The 21671-nt window shown below is 48.6% G+C and overlaps 1 protein-coding gene and 1 long non-coding RNA gene across 22 annotated transcripts in view; one reads left to right on the forward strand and one right to left on the reverse strand.

Moving 5' to 3' along the window:
- Nucleotides 1-1516: 1516 nt before the first annotated feature.
- Nucleotides 1517-6592, reverse strand: LOC308345890. Its single transcript, XR_013967121.1, has 3 exons — nucleotides 6387-6592; nucleotides 2671-2973; nucleotides 1517-1983 (listed from the first exon to the last, which is right to left on the reverse strand). It is a non-coding gene; the product is annotated as an uncharacterized lncRNA (long non-coding RNA).
- A 58-nt stretch (nucleotides 6593-6650) lies between these two features.
- Nucleotides 6651-21671, forward strand: part of TPM1 (tropomyosin 1) — a gene marked incomplete at its 5' end in the record, with an annotated part of 28460 nt that continues 13439 nt past the window's right edge. For 6 of the 21 annotated variants that reach the window (XM_080809028.1, XM_080809030.1, XM_080809019.1 and 3 more), the window contains 3 exons: nucleotides 6780-7033; nucleotides 7782-7907; nucleotides 20043-20176. In XM_080809028.1, the coding sequence (XP_080665154.1) occupies nucleotides 6920-7033; nucleotides 7782-7907; nucleotides 20043-20176 (374 nt within the window). Of the gene's footprint in view, nucleotides 7034-7781; nucleotides 7908-8111; nucleotides 8238-12203; nucleotides 12554-20042; nucleotides 20177-21671 lie in introns of those variants that run through there. The other 15 variants (XM_080809026.1, XM_080809027.1, XM_080809020.1 and 12 more) reach the window with 7 other exon arrangements.

The following is a 21671-nucleotide window of genomic DNA, read 5'->3' on the forward strand; positions in this document are numbered from 1 at the left end:
AGAAAAAGAACAGAGTCTCCTCCACCTAGAGCAGTCAGAAAGGTCTGGCTCTTTCCTCCACTGAAGTTATTGAGGTAGAAATGGTCCTCCAGAGGACACACACTCAAGGAAGCTTTTCTACTGAAGAATAGAGATTTCTGTTAAGTCAAGAAAACGGGCTCTCTTAAGGAGAAGCCAGAGTCCCAGCAGAAAGTACTGGGGGAGAAGGGTTTTGCTAGTCAGCCAAGAAAGAGTCTTTACAATTAACACCGAAGTCCACTGCTTCTTTTCAGTCATCTGGGCCTACCTGTAGGCCTCCAAACCAAATAATCTCAACTGAAAATTAAGCTGTTGGCGGGGGCTATGGCACAGTCACAGGAACAAAAATTTTGGAAATCCCAAGTTGGAGCCCACCTAACGCAGCAGCCGTCCGAGAGCCTGGGTGAGCAGTAGCTAGATGTCAGCTAGAGCTAGGGGCTCTACCTAGGCCCACCTCCACGGGCCCTTTTGCATCCGATTTCACAGTCTACAGAGCGAGAGTGGAGTTCTGCCCGCCAGAAAAGGTCACTCTCACATATGTTCCTGTTAAGGACATCAGTGGAAATTTGAGAACCAAGTATAAAAATATAAAAATGAACAGGTGGCATCCAATACGAAAAGAATGCAGGGTTTGCTGGGAAGTGATGATTAAAACCATTCCAAAGCTGGAACGTGGCCCCCCGAGGCTGGCTTGAGTCTCTGGACTGCAGAGTCTATGGACGCTTTCATTCGGCACAGCTGGAGTCTTGAGGAGCCATTAGCTGCTATGCTGACCACATATTATGTCTTTGTTTCCCCCCCCCCCCCCCAGAACGCACTACTTGGATTGATCGGTGGCTCTTCCTTTCCCAACCCATAGGTTTTGAGAGAAGCAGGTTTAGATTTCTAGCAATTACTTTGAACTATCCCTTGAAAGTACTAGGAACAAAATTAATGCACCTGCCTTTCTTCATGAAGATGTCCTTCCTGTCCCATCTTGAGCCATCTACGTGAGAGGAGGATAAGGTCTCCTTGGCCCGGGTTCTCCCAACAGCTGAGGGCGGGGTCTAGGGGCCCAGGGTTGCAGTACAGAACTGGGCCTGTACAAGATAACATACCCTTTCAGTCCCAGCCTCCTACTGTCACCTGTCAACCACATTCATATGTAGAAATGACCTCTGGTGGCCCTCTGTTCTCTTTTCTTCACCTTGTAATGTGTTGCTTTTAAATATGAGATCAAATATTAATATAAACACAGGCTGGGGCAGGGTTAGTGGAAAGAGCACCATTGCCGGAAGCAGGGACACCCACGTTCATGTCTCTGCACTGCGACCTCCCAGCTGGGTGATCCTCCTCTGCCCTTGACATCCCAATCTGTAGAGTGGGAATAATAGTCCTCATCCTGGTGCTGTCATAACCGGCAAGGAGGAGATAATAAACAAGAATAAATTACACATATATATGGAATATTGCTGTTCTTGAGGCTGCTAAATCCTGCAAGTCAGTCCTTTTTTTTTTTAAAGATTTTATTTATTTATTTGACAGAGATCACAAGTAGGCAGGCAGGCAGAGAGAGAGGAGGAAGCAGGCTCCCCACGGAGCAGAGAGCCGGATGCGGGACTCGATCCCAGGAGCCTGGGATCATGACCTGAGCCAAAAGCCAAGGCTTTAACCCACTGAGCCACCCAGGTTCCCCCTGCAAGTCAGTCTTGATCAATCCTTTACACAGTTGGTGCTGTTGTAAGAAGAGAAGATACAGGGCAGGAAAAGCCCCTTTTTTTTTTTCTTTTTTGTACTGGGAGAACCACATTGCCTATGTGAACCATCCAGGTAGTGCCCGCACTCGGGGGCCTCTCCGAGGAGTCAGGGCCAGCCACGGGGCCTGAAGACTTTTCTCAGAGCTCTGAACTCTTCGTGGAAGCAGAGCCTATTTTCCTTGGGTCCTTGGTGGTGGTGGCATCCCAAGCCCATGAGAAAGAAAACTCCCTGTGGATGAAGAGAACACGCTGTATCTTGTTCTGTGAGACAATGAGCCCTGAGCATAATAACACTGCATTCCAAAACCCAGTAGAAGAAGCAATTGTCTCTCAATTTAATTATAGATTCTTCACTTTCCCTTAATTGCTTGAGTCAGCACTGTTGACTCTGGGGCAGTCCCCGTACACAAAGCCATTGCTGTGAAAGAAGGTGTAACTATCAGGTAATGAGGTTTTGTTTTTGTTTTGTGTTTTTAGACAAACAAACCCTCATGGACATATTCAAGTAAGTGTTCCTATTAATGGTGTCCTGGTAGCAAGCTTTGCTCATGTTAACTCTCTTTTCTAACAAAATATTGGGAAATGTTGTATGGCAAGTATGGATGCTCTTATGGGGGTAAAGGGACAGTATATTTAATATTAAAGCTCTCCGAGAAAACCTGAGATATGTGATCCTCATAGCTAGGGAGGGCCCAGACAGCATTTGGGACAATGATCATAACACTGTGGGAAATGCACATTAAATGACCACCAGAGAGAGGGTTTTCTCAACAACATACATATTTTCCTGGAGGAAAAGATTCATGTCTCTTATCCACCTTCCCTAGCCTCACAAACTCTAATTAAACCCCTTGCACACCAAAGGTGTTCCATAAATATTTGAGGGACGTTTGCGCTACCCTAACATAATACTTACATTTATTCTTCAGAAAATAAACCATGGAGTCCTTATTTGCAATGGAGATGAAACTTTTGCACCTCGCTTTGTTATCTTTCCTTCCGGGTATTGTTTCTCCTACTTACTCGTATGACTAATAGCCAATAAACCGTCATTCAACAAACATTTATTGAGAAATGACTGATACCAAGACCTGGAATAATCTGGAAATTCCACAGACGCTGTTAGTGTCCACACAGAAGCTCGGGGCCAAAGGTGTTGTGCAGGATTCTCCACCAGCATGATTTGGTCGGCTTTTTACTTTCAAAGAACACAGACTCTCTCATGTTACCCCAGGAAAGAAAGAGAGTTATTATAAGGACCTTTGGAACTGAAATATGATCAGATTCTCCCAATCTCTTTCTCTCCATGATCTTTGTGTTTATCTTGGTAAGTCTGTTCCATTCTTTCTCCATAACCAAATTTCTCTGCTTCCTCGTAACTTGGAGGATACACGGCCTATTCTAGTGTATTAGTCAAGAGAAGTAACCCCCAATCTCAGTGGCCTAAAATAGCAAAAGTTTATATCTCGCTCTGGCTACATGTCCACCAAGAGTTAGTTGGGGGAGAAGGGGAGTTCCTCTTATCATAGCTCCTTGGGAACCCAAAATGACAGAGCAGCGACTGTCTAGAAAAAGAAACAGGAGGAGGCATGTGCTCTTAACGTGTCCACCATATGTCACTTCTGCTCACATTTCCTTAGCCAAAACAAGTCATTGACCACAACTAACTTAGCTGGGTGGGGATGAGCAATCTTACCAAGAGCGTGATTGGAGAGAAAGCCCAAATATGCATGAATGGCCTTAATTACCCTCATTCAAGACATCTCCAGCCCAAGACTGCAAACCCCTTTTGTTTCAGTAGCCACAGCTAATGATTCATATTTTCTATGTTCCTTCATTCAAAATGCAGTGAGAGAGAAGCTGAGTAGCCCAGTCCTTCTGTCTGACAGGCTGCAACCTAGGTCCCTGCTTAGCCTACGGTCTGTCCCTGAGTCATGGTCCGTCTGCTGGGAACAGGGATAGACACTGTAGCATGCTGCTGTCCAGCCCAGCCCTCTTGATCCTCTCCAGCCACCAGAAGACCTGTCCCATATGGAAGAAATTGTTTGAGTTAAGTCATGATGTTTGCTTGTCCTGGCTCTGCATGACAGGACACGGATGTGCAGTCCATCAAGCTGGGTGGGGTTTGGCTGTCAGGCTATTTATGGAGGAAACTCTCAACAGTGGTGAAATGGAAATTACGGAGCCCAGGGACCTGCTAGGTTAACCCATCAGTCTAACAGTCAATGATACAGTAGTACGGGATTTTTAAAAAATTGGCTCTATGCTGCTCTATTTCCACACTTGGACACCACGGTTTTCCTCCTCTGAACATAGACTTAGGTGGGAGGTGCAGGGAGGGGAGCAGAAGTGGATGGCTTCAACCCACACAAGAAAAGCTGAACATGTGAACTTTGAGATTCAAGTCCCATATGCCCCCCCATCTATCTTTCCAGTCTCATGTCCCAGTTCACCCCCCAAATAAACCTACTGTCCGGCCACCATCAAACATTCCTTGTTTTTCTCTTGGCTCATACAATACCCTGCTCCCTAACTGCTACCCTTCCTCTAAAATCAGTTTATTTTTTTAAAAAGATTTTATTTATTTATTTATTTGAAAGAGAGAGAGAGAGCAAGAGAGCACAAGCAGGGGGAGCAGCAAACGGAGAGGGAGAAGCAGGCTCCCTGCTGAGCAGGTCCTGGATCTCAAGACCCTGAGATCATGACCCAAAGCCAAAGGCAGATGCTTAACCAGCTGAGCCACCCAGGTGCCCCTCTAAAATCGATTTAAAAATCACCACTTTTCAGAAAAGTTTTCTTCTGTCTGCTATGACCTCTGGTGATTTCTAGGTCTTCCTCCTCTGAATTCTTCTACCCCTGCTTATGCTGAACACCTGGAGAGCATGAACATGTCTTACTCACTTTGGAATCCCAGGGCTTAGTGCCTGTCTAGTATATAGAAGGCACTCACCAACGGTGTGTTTGATAAATTATCTGTAGCACCAGACATTTAAGGAAACTTTAACGAGTTTCTCTGCTCTATTAGGCACAATGGAGGAAAGTCAGTAATATATATGATCTCTCCAGGAGTTTCTCTAGTTCAGCTGTCTAGTTTCATAGATGAGAAAATTGAGTCCCAGAGAGGAGAAATGATTTGCTGTCTGCCACCCAAAGAGCCACTATCGACTGAGCACTTGGCTATGTGCTAGACAAATGCTTTTCACTCTTGGTCTCATTTTCATCCTTGTGACAACCCTAAGAAGGAAGACTTTTTACACCTACTTTTACAGAAGAGAAAACAGGGGCTTAAAGAGCCCCTTTGCATTGCAAGGAGGTAGACAGACCAGCTTTGGAATCTACATTCTATCTCCTGAGTCCCTACTCTTGCCCTCTCTGCTGAGCTCCAAGCTAGGGAGTCAGCTCCCTGTGGTCCATGCATCTGTCTACTGCCCAGAGGCCTTGAACCTTTTCTGTGCTCCAGTCACTGGGCTGACATATGGTGATTAAAGGGTCCTGGTGAATTTCTGTGCCAGGCAGCTCCTATGCACACAGGTCTAATGTTCTGACCATTAGGTCAGGGTATTTTTTCCTGCCTGGGCAGTTGGGTTAGTGGAAGAAACCTGATAAAATCCTGGAGAGGAACTTGATCATTCTCTGAAGGACTTACAAGTTGTTTGGCCTGCCTAATCTACTCAGACACCGTCTGGGGAATATTCGGTATCCATGTAGTACAGGTTGTGAATTACTCTGTAGGGACTGTTAACAAGACCCTCACCAACTCTGTGTTAGCCAGTGTCAGACAGAGTCCTAGGGAAGCCCCCTTTCTTCCCCTCCCACCAAAGCTCGAAAAAGGGGCTTTTCCCCCTTGGGAAAGAGTAAGAGATGGAGGGGAAATCCTCCTGCCTCCAAGCAGAGCTCACTATACACAGCTGGACCTGATCCCTCCTCAGGGCTATGGCTGTGGATACAATGACTTAGATGGGGATAACACTTGGCCAGCATTTTGGCAACCTAGTATCTGAGCATCTAAACATGGAAAGAGGCTGACTCCCTAAAATCAGTGCAGGAATAATGACAAAGTTAGATCTGGAAGCACCTCAGGGATCATCCACCCCCTGGATTTAAAAAGATACTGAACCTAAGTTACTTGTTAAGGTCACACAGCTGCTAGTGATAAGAGACTGAAGACCAGGGTGCCTAAGTCTAAGCTCAAAGTTCTTTCCCCTTAAACTCCCACCCACCCACCTACACACAGACACACACAGCCTACCCTTTGCTGTACCACCACACACAGGCACGTGAACATGCACAACTAAGCCAACTGGGTCCCCTGTCCCTAAAGTCTTTGACTGCCCCCCCTCTGGGGAGAACGGCGCACAGAAGACGGATTCCCAGACATCCTGACCCTCACCAGCAGGAAAGTCTCAGGAGGCCTTCCCCCAAGTCTTCCTCTCAACTCTCCCTTCCCTCTTCTAGAGAGGGATCTCCCAGATGACACCAAGCAAGCTAAGAGCCGCCTAGGGGGCAAGCTGGGGGCGGGTGCGGGGAATGCGCAGGCCCGGGGCCGGGCGCGGCGGCTGCTGGGAGGCCCCCTGGGCGGGATGCTGAGAGCGCCGGGTCCGGCGACTCCCCAGGGCGACGCGCACCCACTACCTGCTCCACTCTCCCGGCCTCCCGGGGGTGGCGGCGGCTCGGGAAGGCCCGTCTGGGGACCCCGATGGCGGGGCGTTGGCCCCGGGAGGAAGGGGCGCGGGGGGCACAGGGCAGAGGTCAGCGCCTCGGCCACGCTCAGCCACAGCTAGGCCTCGGCAACCTCTCCCTGGCGCGCAGGTTTGGAAACAGGGCGGCCTCAGCCGGCCGCCGCCTCAGCGGCTCCGGTCCCCATATATAGTCATATCCACCGTCAACTGGGAGGCCGGCAGGCGGCAGCGAATGGGCGCGCGGCCCCCGCGGGAAGGAGCGGGGAGGGGGCAGGGGGCGGAGGGAGGAGAGGGGGGGAAGGGGGCAGGAGAAAAAAGCTTTTCCAAAAAAGTATTGGCTGTCTCGAGGAATGCGGTCGCCCCCTTGGGAAAGTACATATCTGGGAGCAGCAGGCTGCTCCGCGCTCGCACTCCGGCTCGGCCGCCCCACCGCGCACTCTCCTCGCCGCTCCCGCCGCAGCCCCAGGGCCCCTCGCCGCCGCCACCATGGACGCCATCAAGAAAAAGATGCAGATGCTCAAGCTCGACAAGGAGAACGCCTTGGATCGAGCCGAGCAAGCCGAAGCCGATAAGAAGGCGGCGGAGGACAGGAGCAAGCAGGTCTGCGCGTCCCCAGCCCCGCGCCCGCCCGGGTGCCCCTGAGCCCTGGGCGCCTGGCACCCCTTCCAGGCCGCTCACCTCGAGGACGGGGGGAGCCACCCCCCTACTCCTGGGCGGCCAGGGACGCACAGCTGAGAAGGGGGAGGGGAAGAGCAAGACTCGGGCTAATTCTAACTTTTTGGTCTCGTCTGGGGACATTTATTTCCCTCCTCTGGTTTCCAGAGCCCGCGAAGTCAACTCAAGTCCTAGAGGCACTTGATTCTCAGGGTTGGGGATCAGTGTTGGTTTGGGGGAGGGGATGGTTTGAGGGAAATCGAGTCCAGAAGGTGTTAGACGTTATTCTGGACTTTTGACTGGAAAGGATGAAAGTTTCAACAGGGATAGAGACTGGGCGTGGGGCGGGGGTGGGGGGAGTCATGAAGTTTTTTCCTAGGAACAAAGATGGGACAGAATAGAGAGTACGGCTCGAAGGCCAGGGACGCAGGGGCGTTTTTCTGCACCCCACTTGTGGACTTGAGCCCGCTGAGACCTCGGCAGGAGACTCGTCCCGCGGGAGGTGGGGGTGCAGGGTGGGCCACCGTGCGGTTCCAGCTTCGGGAGAGAAGAGGTTACCTAAAGACCCTTGAACTCCAAGTCGGCGGCGCCCCCAGCCAGGGGCCCCAGCCAACGAGGCGCCCGTGTGTTGTGTGTGTGTGTCTAACACCCGGTCCGTGCCGGCCACCCGCGCCCGCCCGCCGCTGCCCCCCAGCTCGAGGAGGACATCGCGGCGAAGGAGAAGCTGCTGCGGGCGTCGGAGGACGAGCGGGACCGGGTGCTGGAGGAGCTGCACAAGGCGGAGGACAGCCTCCTGGCCGCGGATGAGGCCGCCGCCAAGGTACCCAGGGCGCGCGGCGTGGCGCGGCGCACGAATGGCTAACTCTGTCTCTCTCTTTCTCTCTCCCTCCCTGTCCTTCCCTCTCTCTCTCTCCCGCTGTCCCTGTCCTTCTGGTTCTGTGCACCCACACCCCTCCCCTGCGGGATCACGCTGCCTGCTGCACCCCACCCCCACCCCTCCCCGTCCCCCACGGCCAACTCCCAGCTGGAAGATGAGCTGGTGTCGCTGCAAAAGAAACTCAAGGCCACCGAAGATGAACTGGACAAATACTCCGAGGCTCTCAAAGATGCCCAGGAGAAGTTGGAGCTGGCAGAGAAAAAGGCCACGGACGTAAGTGCATGCACACACTACCTCCCTCCCCTCCTGCCTAGTGGCCACTCTACGGTCAGCACAGTAGCCAAGGAGCAATGGAAGAGGGTCACCTCCTCCTGCTGGACACCCGCACACAGCCCTGACACGGCCCAGAGCACTGGATGCTGCCTCAGACTTCTGTTGCACACATTCATTTATATTTCATCCACTCCTCTTTTTCTCCTTCTTTCCCATTCCTGGGGGTGGAGGTGGGTGGGTGACAGGCGGGCAGTGGAGTGGCTGAAATTGGATGCTGGTGGTGAACCTTGCCTCCCCGGTGGCAGAAAACCTCTGAGGTGTCATCACCAAGGTTGGTGCAAACAGAATGCCTGGTTTTCTTTGCTTTCTTTCTTTTGGGGTCTCTGGTGGGTGGGAATGCCTGGTTTTCCATGGTGAGTCTAGTCAGGATACAGAGGGCCTGGCTCTAAATGGAAGGAATGGCATGGTGCTACTTTGACTTAGAAGGCTGAGCTCGATGTTGGGGTGCAGCGGCCATTGAGGCCTCCTTTCTTACTAGGGAAGCCTTAATCCAGCCCTTAAGATCTGCCTGGGAAGATGATACTTGCTTGGGTCCGCAGTCTGACAGTGCTAGATCCTGAAAGTACCCTGAGAGTTATATATAGCTCAGTGCTTTATATGGTATAGTGAGCTAACTGCCCCCTGCCCCTCCTGCTTGCCCCACCCCCACCTGTCAGCCTTTTGACAACCACCACATAGTTTCAGGGGTGATACACACACTGCAAAAACTCTACCAGCACTTTGCCCACTGCGCTTTGGAATCTTTTTTCACTGAAGAGCCTCCCTCTTCTGCCCCATAAGTCAAGCCAAGCATTAGACTTCCAAAGGAACGACTTCTTTTCACACTGTTGGATTCCATTGTAGAAGCTCATTAAGGCTAGAGGCCCAATTAGGAAAGAATTCCTTGGGAAGTTAGTAACAATTCCAAGAATGTATGAGCACCAGGGAAGGCTGTGCCCAGAAGCTGAACTACCAAGCACAATGGCAGAATTTCTTGTATGAGTGTGAAATGCAAATTGCTGGAGGGTCTTGGGTCTTGAAACCAGTAACGGCTTTTTGTGGCTTGAAAGGCTTAAAGTGTGATCTCCAAGCATGCTTTGTAAATGAGAAATCTAGACATAAAACCTTGAAAATCGACAAAAATATTTCAATGACCGTCAAGATTACTGGAAAGGGGGTTCACAGAAGCACCAACTTAGCTAAAACATTAAAGTTACAAACTACCTGGCTTCAGAAACCAAGCCAAAAAATACATATAACTCTGCGCCTGCTTTGTATAATGTAGATCAGATGTCTGCTCTGTATAAGGTTAAATGGAGGATGTCTGTCTCCCCCAAATTCTCCAGCAGGACGTTTATTTAGTTTTTTTCAAAAGAGCCGCTGATAGATCAAGGAGAGATATTCCTTATAAGGAAAAGAATGCAGAGAATTTGAAAATAGCCCAGTAAGACTGAAGGCAAGAGAAAGAGAAAAAAGCTACTACAATTCTTAAAAGGGAAAAAAGATCATAATTATTTTAACTATGTGGTGCTATCATGTCTTTATGGAAAAGTCTTGTTTCAGGGAGTGCTGGAATGAGGTGGGGCAGCAGTGGAAATGAGGGTATTTAAAGCCACCTGGGGGAGGCGTGGTTAGCAGGGGAGGGACATTTTTGAAACTGTTTTGGTTCTTTTTTTTTTTTCCTACTGGAAAACTATCCCTAATATGGTACTTTTCTTTCTTTCTTTTGGTAATATATTGATTGTCTTCCCTTTTAAAACATTTTAGGTTGTCTGGAACCTGTAGGGATGTTGAAGGACATTTGTGAGGAAAAGCTATATTTAAAGTGATTCCTAACTAGTAAAAATAGGCAAGACTTCAGGAGGAAGAGACTGATAACACTGGAGAAAGAGGGAGGGAGCAGGTCAGCTTCCTGAAGTAGAATCATATTACATTTGGAATTAGGATACTACACTGTCATTACTCAACAGTGTAAAAACATTTTCATTTTTTTTCCCACTAAAAATATTTTTCTGCTTATTTACCAACATACTTTTCAAATCTTATTCCACAAGGAGGGGGCTTCCTGGCATAAACAATTGTAATTCACAAGGTAGCACCCCGGTGGTTTTGGTGTGAAATTTTTGGTGTTCCGCCTAAATGAGCCTGAAGGGGATCCAAGACTCCATTTTCTCGCCAGCCCCTCAACCCTTCCCCAATAATTGTGACATATCTAATATTTGCAGTATGTGAGTCTTTATTCCTTGTAGGTCTTTGCTTCCTAAATCAGTAATTCTCAACCTTATGTAAACAGAATTTTCCTAGGGTGGTTTTAAAACCCCGAATCCAGGCTGCATCCCAGGTCAATTAAATCAGAATCTCTGGGAGTGGAACCCACGCATTAGTTATTTTTTAAATGTGCAGCCAAGGTTGAGAACTGTCCTAAACTCTTGTATAATGACATCAGCTTGAAAATGAACTCACCTGAAACTGTCTTTCCCAGGTGTTTGAAAAGCAGGACATTAAGTCATTAGTTGGCTGCCGAGAGCACTTGCAAGTGTCCAGCAGTTTCCCTGGCTTCTCCTGGAGGCCCCGAGACACCCCCTTCCTCCACCTTCAAAGTTGGAGGCCCACTCACTGTCTGGTACTCCTCTAGGGGAGGAGTTGTAACTCCTGCCTGACCAGATGAACTGTACGGAAACAAAGCGAGTGGCTCCACCTACAGACGTGAGGGCACATGCTGAGGTTTGTAAGAGTCTCCAGGGAGACTGTGACAAAGTCCGAGGAAAATGAGTCAGGGGGGAAAGCAAAGGAGGAGGGTCATTGTTAGGGCTTTGGGGGGGGGTATATATTTTTTCTTTTTTTCTTCATTATTCCCACACTTAAACAATCAGAAATTGACATGAAGGACCTCCTGTGAGAAAGGTGAAGAAGAAAGCCGTGAGATCTAGAAGGCATCTAAAAATGCACCCCAGAGGGAGGATTGGCAGAGGACCGTTCCCAGAGATTGGGTTTTCATCCAGCTGTAGTCAGAGGCTCTCATAGGGTTCTGTAGCCTTCACGGCTGTGCCTTTTAAAGGCATCCCAGTCCAGCCCAGAATTGGTCAGATTCCAGAAGATCTGAGGCTGAACTCAAACCAAAGACGTTTGGAAGTTTAAGAGACCCTCCAGATGATTGTCTTTATGGAAAGGAAAGTGAGTCCCAAAGAGACTCGGGGCTCTGAGAACACAGCTGGTTATGCACCCCCGCCCGAACCTTAAGACAGTGCCTGCATCTTTATCACGAAAGCGATCGTTTAACTATGCACAATGTATGGTGCTGAGTGCTTTGTATGATTTCATAATCCTCGCCACAGCTCTATGAGGAAAGTACTACTATTAACCCCACTTTTATAGATGAAGCCTAGAAAAGTCAAGTTATTTGGCCAAAGTCAACAGCCTGGAGAGATCTAGGAGCCGGATTCCAACCTAGAAAGGATGTATTTAGGAGAAGGTTTAATCACAATGCAATATGTTAGTGGCTTTCACTTCGCAAGTTTGGTGAGGTAGGAAGGTTGTTGTGGTTAGGATCTTGCGTGCTGGGGTTTTCTGCAACGAGGAACTGTCCCTCTGGGGACACATTCAGGCCCCAAACCCCTCAGCTTCTCTCCCTCTTGGCTTGGGAATCTAGAACTCCCGAGTGCGATGCTCCCGCCGCCACTAGGCGGCACCGTCGCCCTTAGCAGCCAGGTCCGTTACCCCGGTCACCGTGGAACCAGGGAAGGCCACTGGGAGTCCAAGTAAAATTCCTGGCACGCTGGCCGCCCGGCCGAGCTCTGCTCTCCAGGTGTCCCTCAGCGTACCCACTGCCTCCGCCCGCCCGGCTGCCGCGAGCATGCGCAGTATCTCCCGAGGTTTGCAAATTCCCGGGGTCCGTGGCGCGCGCCCCGCCCCGCCCGCTGTGCCCGCCCCCGGCGCTCGCGCACCCGCCTGCGGTTCGCCTGCGCCGCCCGGGAGACCGCCACTTCCGGGCTGGTCCTGGGCCGCTGGGGGCGCCGCCGTTGCGCGGCGCGGCCTGGGCGGGGCGGCCGGGCGCTCAGGAGTGCGGCAGCGGCGGCTGGAGCGCAGCAGCCGGCCTCCCACACCGCAGCCTGCCCGCCAGCCCGCCGCCGCCGCCGCCCGGAGCGATGGCCGGGAGCAGCTCGCTGGAGGCGGTGCGGAGGAAAATCCGGAGCTTGCAGGAGCAGGCGGACGCCGCGGAGGAGCGCGCGGGCAGTCTGCAGCGTGAGCTGGACTACGAGAGGAAGCTGAGGGAGACCGTAAGGGACCCACCCATCGCCCACCCACCCCCACCCAGAGGCGCCTCCCCCGCAGTCGGGCCCACTGCGAGGTGCAGGGCCTTCCATAGCCTGCCTGCCCCTGCCCTCACGCCTCTGGGAGTGCACCTGGCGCACCTGGGGCAGCTGGCGTCTGGTTCTAGGGAGCGGCCCTGCCTGTTCTTTTCAGCCCTTTTTTCCATCTTCGCTGGTTTAAAGTAAAAGCCCAGAGGGGGAGCAGGAGTGGTGTTGAGAAGGTTCTGGAAGCTCCAGTTTCCCAGAAAGGGCTCTATTTTGGGGTTATTTGCTTTCGACCCGGTGTCTTGGGTCCCCCGGGATGTGCACTTTGCGCTGTTAGCAGTATTTACTCGAAGGGTGGGGAGGGAAGAGGGAAATCCTTTTGGAAATCCGTTCCTTTGGAAAGGGACGCTGACAGGGCAAGTCTGGGGTACTGCCAGACTTTAGGGCCTGGGGATGCTAAACTCCACCATCCCCGTTGATCATCGGTTTTCTGGAAGCCTATTTCTTTGTGGTGGTTGAGACATTGACAGCGCCAGATTCTGACTTACACAGTATAAGACCTGTTCACCTTTCCCTTTGTATTAACCATCTCTCCTTCCTAGTGGTCTTATACAGCCGTTCCTTTGTTACGGAGTATTGAAAAAAAGTTGGCTAAATGTCAACAATTATTGGGTGTATTCTCTTGCCGGCTTCCCCCTCCCCCATGCTGAGTGTAATACCTGGTGGCTTCCTTCCTTTATTCCGAGGCAAATAAATGTATCCAACAGACAGGAACAGGATTTCAGAGGTAGTCCAGGCATTTGCTATTTGTTTTTGAGTGTGTGTTTCAAATCAGCATACTCAGACACCTTGGGAATTTTATGGCAAGCGTAATATGGTGTCCAGCTGTGCTTAATATGGACCCATTCTGAGTTGAGCAAATCCTATTGGTTAGGTGTTGGTAATGGCAATATGGCTGCGGGAACTTCAAGACCTGTTTTGCATAAAATACATAGAAGCAAATGGGTTCACTTAGGAAGCCCTAACTAGGGGAAATTTCAGATAAAATGCAGACAGGAATCAGGAAGTTAATAAGCAAAAGATAATTTTCTTGAGACCAAGTCAGCAGAGACCGCATAGATGTGTCTGAATTTGACAGGGCAATAAACTGATTCCAATTTCCTCTCTTATTGGCTAACTGCTGTCCTTGAACCTTTAAAACTAATAGAACATGATGGATAAGAATGAGAACTCGACCCAGACTGGCAGAATTTGAATTCTGGTTTCTGCTACTTACTACCTGTGAGACACTGGGCAAATAAACTTCTCAGTCTCTCAGATCCCTAACTTTAAAATGTGCATAATCCTAGTAGCACTTGCCTGTTGAGGTGGCGAAGGGATTTAGTTTGTGTAAAGAAGTTACAGCGCTGTTGGGCACAGCAGAGTAAGTGCTAAGTGTCAGCTGGTGTTAAAACTGCATAGCAGTTGGCTTTGCTCATTGCCGCTTTGCCTTCGGTTCACCACCTATCAGAGGGTCTTTAAAAATGGCCTGCTCGTTTCACTACATCTGAAAACACTCCATATACATGCTTTTAATCAACAATTTCTTTTTCTTTTGGAACTTGGAGAGAGGACATGGGCAGACTGGGGAAGATGTTTGGTTGAAATGGTATCAGTGGCGGAAGTCGGTAGACCTCCCCTCACCCTCCTAAGAAAGGGAATGTGTGGCCCTATCCAGCGGCACCTTGTATCGACTCCTACCCCAGCGATTGATGTTAGAAGCAGAAGATAAACTTCATGAGGGGCACGTTGTTACTCTTACATGCATCTTCTCTTTTGTGCATCGTTTTCCTAACAGTAGTCTTCCTACTTTTGCCTGTTGGCTAAAGATGCTTTTGTTCTTTTAACAGTTTTGTATTTAAAGTGGTGTGTTTTTTTTTTAAGATTTTATTTATTTATTTGATAGAGAGAGATCAAGAGAGAGAGCACAAGCAGGGAGAACAGCAGGCAGAGGCAGAAGCAGGCACCCTGCTGAGCAAGGAGCCCAATGTGACTCTATCCCAGGACCCTGGGATCATGACCTGAGCCCAAGGCAGGCGCTTAACCACCTGAACCACCCAGGTGTCCCTAAAGTGGTTTAATTGGTTCTGTTTTTTGTAAGTAATTTGGAAAACACTCTATCCAGGTGACTGGACACAGAACCTTTTAAGGTGGCAGTTTGAGGACTGAATCCGACCATTGAAGAGACCATTTCAGATTGAGAGTTGCTCCTGACTTCTGCATCTGGAAACCTCTAGCTTGTTGACGGCAGTCTCTTGGTAGTGGTCAGAGCTGTGAGTTAAGCTTAGTCAGTTTCTCTTGGCAGCAAAGATACAGGTTTAGTGACAGAATCATGAGCCACTGCAAAAAATGTTTTCAGAGTTGGCCCTAAATTCTGATTCTTGAGAGTTTGGACATGCTGTAGTTAATTGGCCCTATTATGCCAGCACTTACCTTGGAAAAATTGGCTATCGCTTATTTCCTACTGGTTTGTTTTTCCAAGGTGTGTGGGCCCTTCAAACTGTTGGAATGAGGATACTTTGCTTGATATAATGATTGACTCTGGATCTTGTGACCCACTAGGGTTTTGTATGTTTTTTGTCATTATCAAAGGAAAAAATAGCAGGAAGGAGCCAGTCTTTCCTCCTTTCTGGGTAGTATCCAGCGAACAAGGAGACTTACAGTTGTAGCCTATAGGTTCTTAACTGGTCATTTTATTAAATCGTGGAAAGTAGCCAGTTTACAGAAATCTCCTGCCGTCTCCCACTTTTGGGTTGGTAAATATCCCTGAGACCAGGAGGCTCGAGGGTGTGCTTTGTGCTCACATTGGCACCCCCAGTTACTGGCAGTAACTGGAATATACACTCATGATTTCTGTTTTCATATGTAGGCAAGGCAAGGGCACTACAATGCCCTGTTCATGTCCGTTCTCCCTCATTATACAAATATGCCTCATAAATTATAGGCTTTGGCACAGATAGAGGAGGTTGTGTTTATCTGTTATCCATGGGAGTGCCCCTTAATGTCATCAGTGGTTTTTTTCCCCCTCTGCTTACCATATAAGGGCAGAAGTTTAACTTGGCCGTAGTCACTTGGTCTTACACAGCAAGTTGAGTGAAACCTTCTCTGTATAACTACAGTTTGCGTGAAATAAAAATGCCTGACCTTTGATCATCTCATGTTCCACTCTGGTTCAGGCAGGACTTTGAAGATGTATTCTGGAGGATCACTTTTTAGGGTATGGTGTTATTTTCCTACAGGTGTTTTTTTCTTAATAGTCTTAACTAGAACACTTTTTTAAAAAGTAAAAATCCTTGCTTTTGGGGTTTTTTTGTGGGGTTTTTTTTTTTGGTTTTTTGGTTGTTTTGGCTAAAACATCTGGATTTCATGAAAATCTAGGCCTTGTAAAAGTTTTCTTTCAAATCTGATTTGGAGTAATATTTTGCTGTATTGAGGGGGCCATACCGTTGATTTCCATGTGGTACTGTGTTGGGTCGGGGGAGTGGTGTGCCTGCCCTTGGTTTCTGTGTAGGTAGCTCATACCTTTGGGTTGGGTGAGGGGACAGGGCAGCATAACTGCAAAGTGCCTGGTGGTTAACAACAGATCTTGCAGGAAGATAATTGGTAGCCTTTGCTAATATAGCAGTCTCTTTTCTGAGGAGCTCATTACATGTTGGGACACAATAGCACTTTTGAAGTAAAAGAAACCAGCATCCCAAACTGAAAGACTCCACCAGCAGTGGCAACACATGGGCCCGTTGTTAGAAGAAGCTAACCCAGCACACTCAGGGTGATTTCCATGCCTGGAAATAATCTGCTTCTGGGGTCTTGCCCCTTCCCAAACGCCTTGTTATTTGTATGTGCTTTTAAAGTAACAGATACTCATGTGGCTGTGGGCTTGTACTGGCAAACGGAATCGCAGGTTAGATCTTAAGTAGACTGCCCAAGTTCTGTGATGAAAGGAGCCTTAGAGAATACCTCAGTAAACCTCAGAACTTAGAAAACACCAGAAATAAAAGCTAGTGAAGGTGAGAGATAGGGGCTTTTGAACGCAGGGCATAATCCCAAATACACACATACACGTGTGCATGCATGCACACAGACAACGCACATGCAAGTAAAAATAAGAGAAAGAGGTGCATCTTAATTCATTTGTGGAATTAAACTTAATTTGAATTCTGGGGACCCAGACAGCACTGTAATCATACCAGTATGGTAGGACCTGAGAAGCCAGTGAGAGTCCAGGTTTTTCCCAGGGAAAGCTTTCATGGGGATAGACTTACCCCAGACACTGCTCTCAGGTCCCAGTGGTAGCCTACAAGCACCTGTGCCTGTCCTGGGACACCTCAGGGGCAGCAGGCATCGGCTTCCTGGCTTGAGAGCAAATGCTCTGTGTCCATATGGGAGGAGTCACCCATGAGTGCTGTGTGTTGAAGTTTTTCAATGTAATACCATACCTTATTCCAGAAAGGACTGAGAAGACTTGTTATGTGGATGGTATTCAATACAAGAACTCTAGTTCTGGCTGGCCTGTCACAGAAGCCTTTCTTCACGAGGGGAGTTGTGTTAGGGGAAGCTGTAGAGGATCTCCCACTCTGATATAGGAAGAGAGAAAGTGCCAGGAGTGAGAACTTCCAGTTCCAGGGCTGCTGTGACATCCCTGGAGACCATGAGAAGTGTCAGAGCACACACATGAGGACCCAGACAACTGGGGTTTTAGTCTTGTCTCCCCCTGATGGCCCAAGCATTGTCATCCCTCTGAATCAAAGATCCCTCTCCTTTCTATTGAACAGAGACCTCAAAGAGTGGTTTGCACAGGATTAGCCAGCTTCTGTGGGGGGTAGGGTGGAGAAGGTGCGGGAATGGAACTGGTTGCTTATTTATATTGCAGAGCCTGCCCTCCCCTTTGATCTCCTGAATCAGAATCTCTAGGAATGCGGCCTGGAACTTTGCATTATTAATGCACACCTCGTGGATTCTGACACTCAGCCAGCTGTGGGAACTGCTGAATGATGCCTAGGGACTCTCCCAGCTAATCAGTTGAGACCCCATTTTGTGAGCCACCCACAGGTGTGCTCTCTGTTTGCGTGTAGTCCTAGCTCCTAGAATGGACTCCCATTCCCAATTGTTGCTTGGGTGCCCTATGTGAGGCTATATGGGCTGGTGTTCCTATAGGACACAACTCATAATGTCAGGAGGTCTAAGTTTTTACAACATGCCCCCAGGGAAAGAGTTAGTGACATTTATAAAACTGGATCCAGAACTAAAGGAGGGAATGTTAGAGTGGGGGGCAATAAGGGGGGAGATACAGATTGTTGGGGGGACCTCTCAGGGAGATCTTATGTACAGAGGCAGGAACGAGCGTGGGGTACAGTTTCCTTATTCTCTTGTGCCTCAGCCACATGAGGAGCTGAGGACCTAGATTGCCCTGTCACCCAGAAGGTCCTTTCCCTAGAGAAGAAACAGTCTTCTTTCTGTGACTACAAAGTTCTCAAGTTTGGGGCCCAGATGAAACACAAAGCAGAAACTTAGCATGTAGTGGCTACAAGAAAACATTTGGAAAATCTTGTTGACATTTCTCTGGCCCCAGCACCTGTAACAAAGATATTTGCCTTCATATTAAAAGAAATAATAATGAAAGAAGGGGGTGGGGAGAGAAATACTTTTGAGTACCTGAGGTAGACATTGTACTACAGTATTTTTGTTTTTGCTCTTCATTTTTTCAACTTTGCAACTTGCTTGCTTATCTCCCCCCTCCCCCACCTTCATAAAGGGATTAGAATTTTACTAGAAATGGAGAATACAGAAAAATGAACAAAGTGGACCTGACCCAAAGTATACCCTTCATGTACACTTCCTTTTAGTTTTTTTAAAAATAGAGCTAAAAGACTGTTCCTTGTACATAAGAAATGTTATTGTTATTGCCGTCACCCCTCCTTTAGAAAAAACCATACTCACCAGCTGGTCAGACTTAGCAGAACCCAGTAAGCATTTACCTTGTAGGCCATTGTGGTTGTAAACTGTCCTCAGGTCCATTTCCCTTTTACCCTATTCCCTGTCTCCGTTAGCCGATTTTTACTACATAGTTAATTTTTGACGAGATGAAAGTGTATTTCAATGTTTTATAGAGAGAGTCCTTTACCACAGTTGGAGAAGCCCTAATCACCTCTTTCCCAGACAAAACTTGGTATTTAAAATTTTACAAATCCTGATGAGCAAAGAGCTGGATGTTCTCATATTCATTTCATTCAAGGCCATAATCACAGCCTCTCTCTAACTACATGTGCCTTTCAGACTGTGTACATCATGGGTCCATGAGCTAAGAAAGTTGGTTTTGTTTAAATTAGGTTGACTTTACTTGTTTTATTTAGTAGACATTTACTGAGCCTGTATCGTGTGCGGAGAGCTGTGACTCCCTACATGTAAGAAGCTTCCTGTTGCGTAAAGAAGACAGGAATGTAGATAGAACTGCATGGGTGCCTCAGTATGTATTGTAATCTTTAGAAAACTCAAGTGTCCAGAAAACCTTGTCACCCTGTGATAAGCACATAAAAGTGGATCCAAACAAGAAAATGGTACCTGATTGGTAAGTGCTGGCTTTGACTTCCATGCGTGGTATTTAAACAGACCCCAGTGCCAGTGTGTATGAGGGACTGTCACAGCCTTCCAAGTGTTCTGAGGCTCACAGTAGCAAGCGCCTGCAATAGTAGGTAATCGTTGCATCCCCGAAAAAGAAACATCTTAATTCAGATACGGATACCAATAAAAATAGTCTCTATACTGCTTTTAAGGAGTTTGAAACTTTTCTTGTAGCAGTCTCGTTAGAAATGCCAGTAAGCTTATCTCAGAAACACATGGGAAATTTGTCTTGGCCCTGTTCCAGCTGACCCAGTCCTGCAGGGGTTACTGAGAAGAGGGTGGGGGAGGGGCAGTTACTGGATTTTGTGGCGTCTTTATGGTGTATGTTGTAGAATGGCTGAATTCTCAAACATTTTAGTTCCTTTATGAGAACCCTTCGAGCAAGTGGTCAGGAGAAAGGAGAATGCAGACCCCTGAGTCTGATTTCTGGCTGTCCTCTTATCTTGTGTAGCCGAGCCTGCATAAGGCTCTCCTTTGTCTGGCCCTCAGGCCCTCATGTGTGAGGTGGCCGTCAGGTAGGGCCAGTGTGGAGTTCTGTGAAGGGAACCCAGCGAGAGAGCACTTGCTTACGGTCCCTGTGATGGTGCGTGTGTAAACACACCAGTGTGTGCGTTCACGGTATTGGATCAACACAGCCCTGCCTCTGCAATCTCCAGAGTGGCCCTGCGCACTGGGCACCGGTGGCACTTGGAGGTAGCTCCCCACAGGGCCAGGCTTCCCGTCTGAGACGAGTGTTTCGGGCTCCGCCACTTACTGAAGGCACCGCACTTGCCTTCTCTCCCATTCTGAGAGGCCTTTCCCTCTCTCTGCCTAGGCTGAAGCCGACGTAGCTTCTCTGAACAGACGCATCCAGCTGGTTGAGGAAGAGTTGGATCGTGCCCAAGAGCGACTGGCAACAGCTTTGCAGAAGCTGGAGGAGGCCGAGAAGGCTGCCGACGAGAGCGAGAGGTGAGCGCGCCTCTCCCAGCCCACCTTTCCCAGGTGTGACAGGAGGGCTTCCCCGACAGGGCTTAAGAGTTCTACAGTCCCCAGGGCGCCTGGGTGGCTCAGTGGGTTAAAGCCTCTGCCTTCGGCTCAGGTCATGATCCCAGGGTCCTGGGATCGAGCCCCACATCGGGCTCTCTGCTCGGCAGGAAGCCTGCTTCCTCCTCTCTCTCCGCCTGCCTCTCTGCCTACTTGTGATCTCTCTCTGTCAAATAAATAAAATCTTTAAAAAAAAAAAAAAAAGTTCTACAGTCCCCTGGTGGGATCGTTTCCTCAGTCGATGCCAGGTATAATTTTACTGGGTTTGTTCGTTTAACGTTAGTGGGGCGCCTGTGTGCCAAGTACCGTTTTAAACCCCGAGGTTACAAGGAAGAAAAAGACCCTATTCCTGCCCTCCTAGAGCTCACTGTCTGGTGAGGGACATGGACATTTAAATGTGATATTCTAGGGATGCCTGCTGTTTCTTTCATTCCTGCTGACTACAGAGAAGTTAGGCATTTTTTAAAAGATACACTTTATTTTAGAATACTCAGAGGAGACTGTGCCTGGATAAACGAACCAGGGACTCTCAGTGGTCAACTAACCCAACAGATAAGTAGAAGAGGAAGCACCAATAAAACAGAAATATGATCAGCAACAGTAAATTGTTTTGGACTTAGTAACTCTGGTAGGACACTCGTGCACACGTAGATAGTCAGCTACCTGTGGATTCTGAGCCTGCTCCCTGTAACCTGGCTCTGCCTGACTGACTGCTCCCAGATTCAGCTTTGGGGTAGGAAGGGAGAACCATAGAGACCATAGAGCCATAGAGACCGGCACAGCTCTGTGAATGCTAGAAGGCATTTTTCTCCTCCGCTCAGCTGCTCAGGCTCATGTATTCATGTTGCCCAGAAGCAGTCCCAGCACAGCTCCACGAGATGAGAGAGAGTTCTTCCTGCTGGAGGGACCCGAGAGTAGTGTGGTGGCTCAGAACCCTGGGCGTGTGGCTCTGTGCTGGGATCTGGGCAGGTGAATGCACTCAGCCATTCTTTGCATTTCTCTTCTCTCTTCGATAAAAGTGAGTTTCTGCTCCCTGCCGCCAGAGATAAGGAGTGATTTCAGACTTGAAGATTCAAGAAGCTTTTAAGTTGAAGTTCCCAGCTCATTATTCATTGCTGCTTATTGTTTCTTCCCGAACCAAGAGTTTTGGAATTCTTTAGGATGACTCATCATCTCTTACAGTGCACACATCCCAGTGGTTCTGTGGCCGATTCTTCCTGAAATATACTTGTTAGTGAACCTAAAAGGCAATCTGGCAATGTTAGACTTTTTAGTAAAAAGGAATTTAGAGGTTGTTTACCCCAGCCCCCTCGTTTTACAAATGAGAAACAAGGGCTTTGCAGTTGATACAGCCTGCCCAAATCTCACAGTGAATTTATGGCCAAGCCAAGACTTGAATCTCAGTCTTCTAATATATACC

The sequence above is a fragment of the Martes martes genome, assembly GCF_963455335.1.
Source record: "Martes martes genome assembly, chromosome: 7".
NCBI classification, from domain to species: Eukaryota; Metazoa; Chordata; class Mammalia; order Carnivora; family Mustelidae; genus Martes; species Martes martes.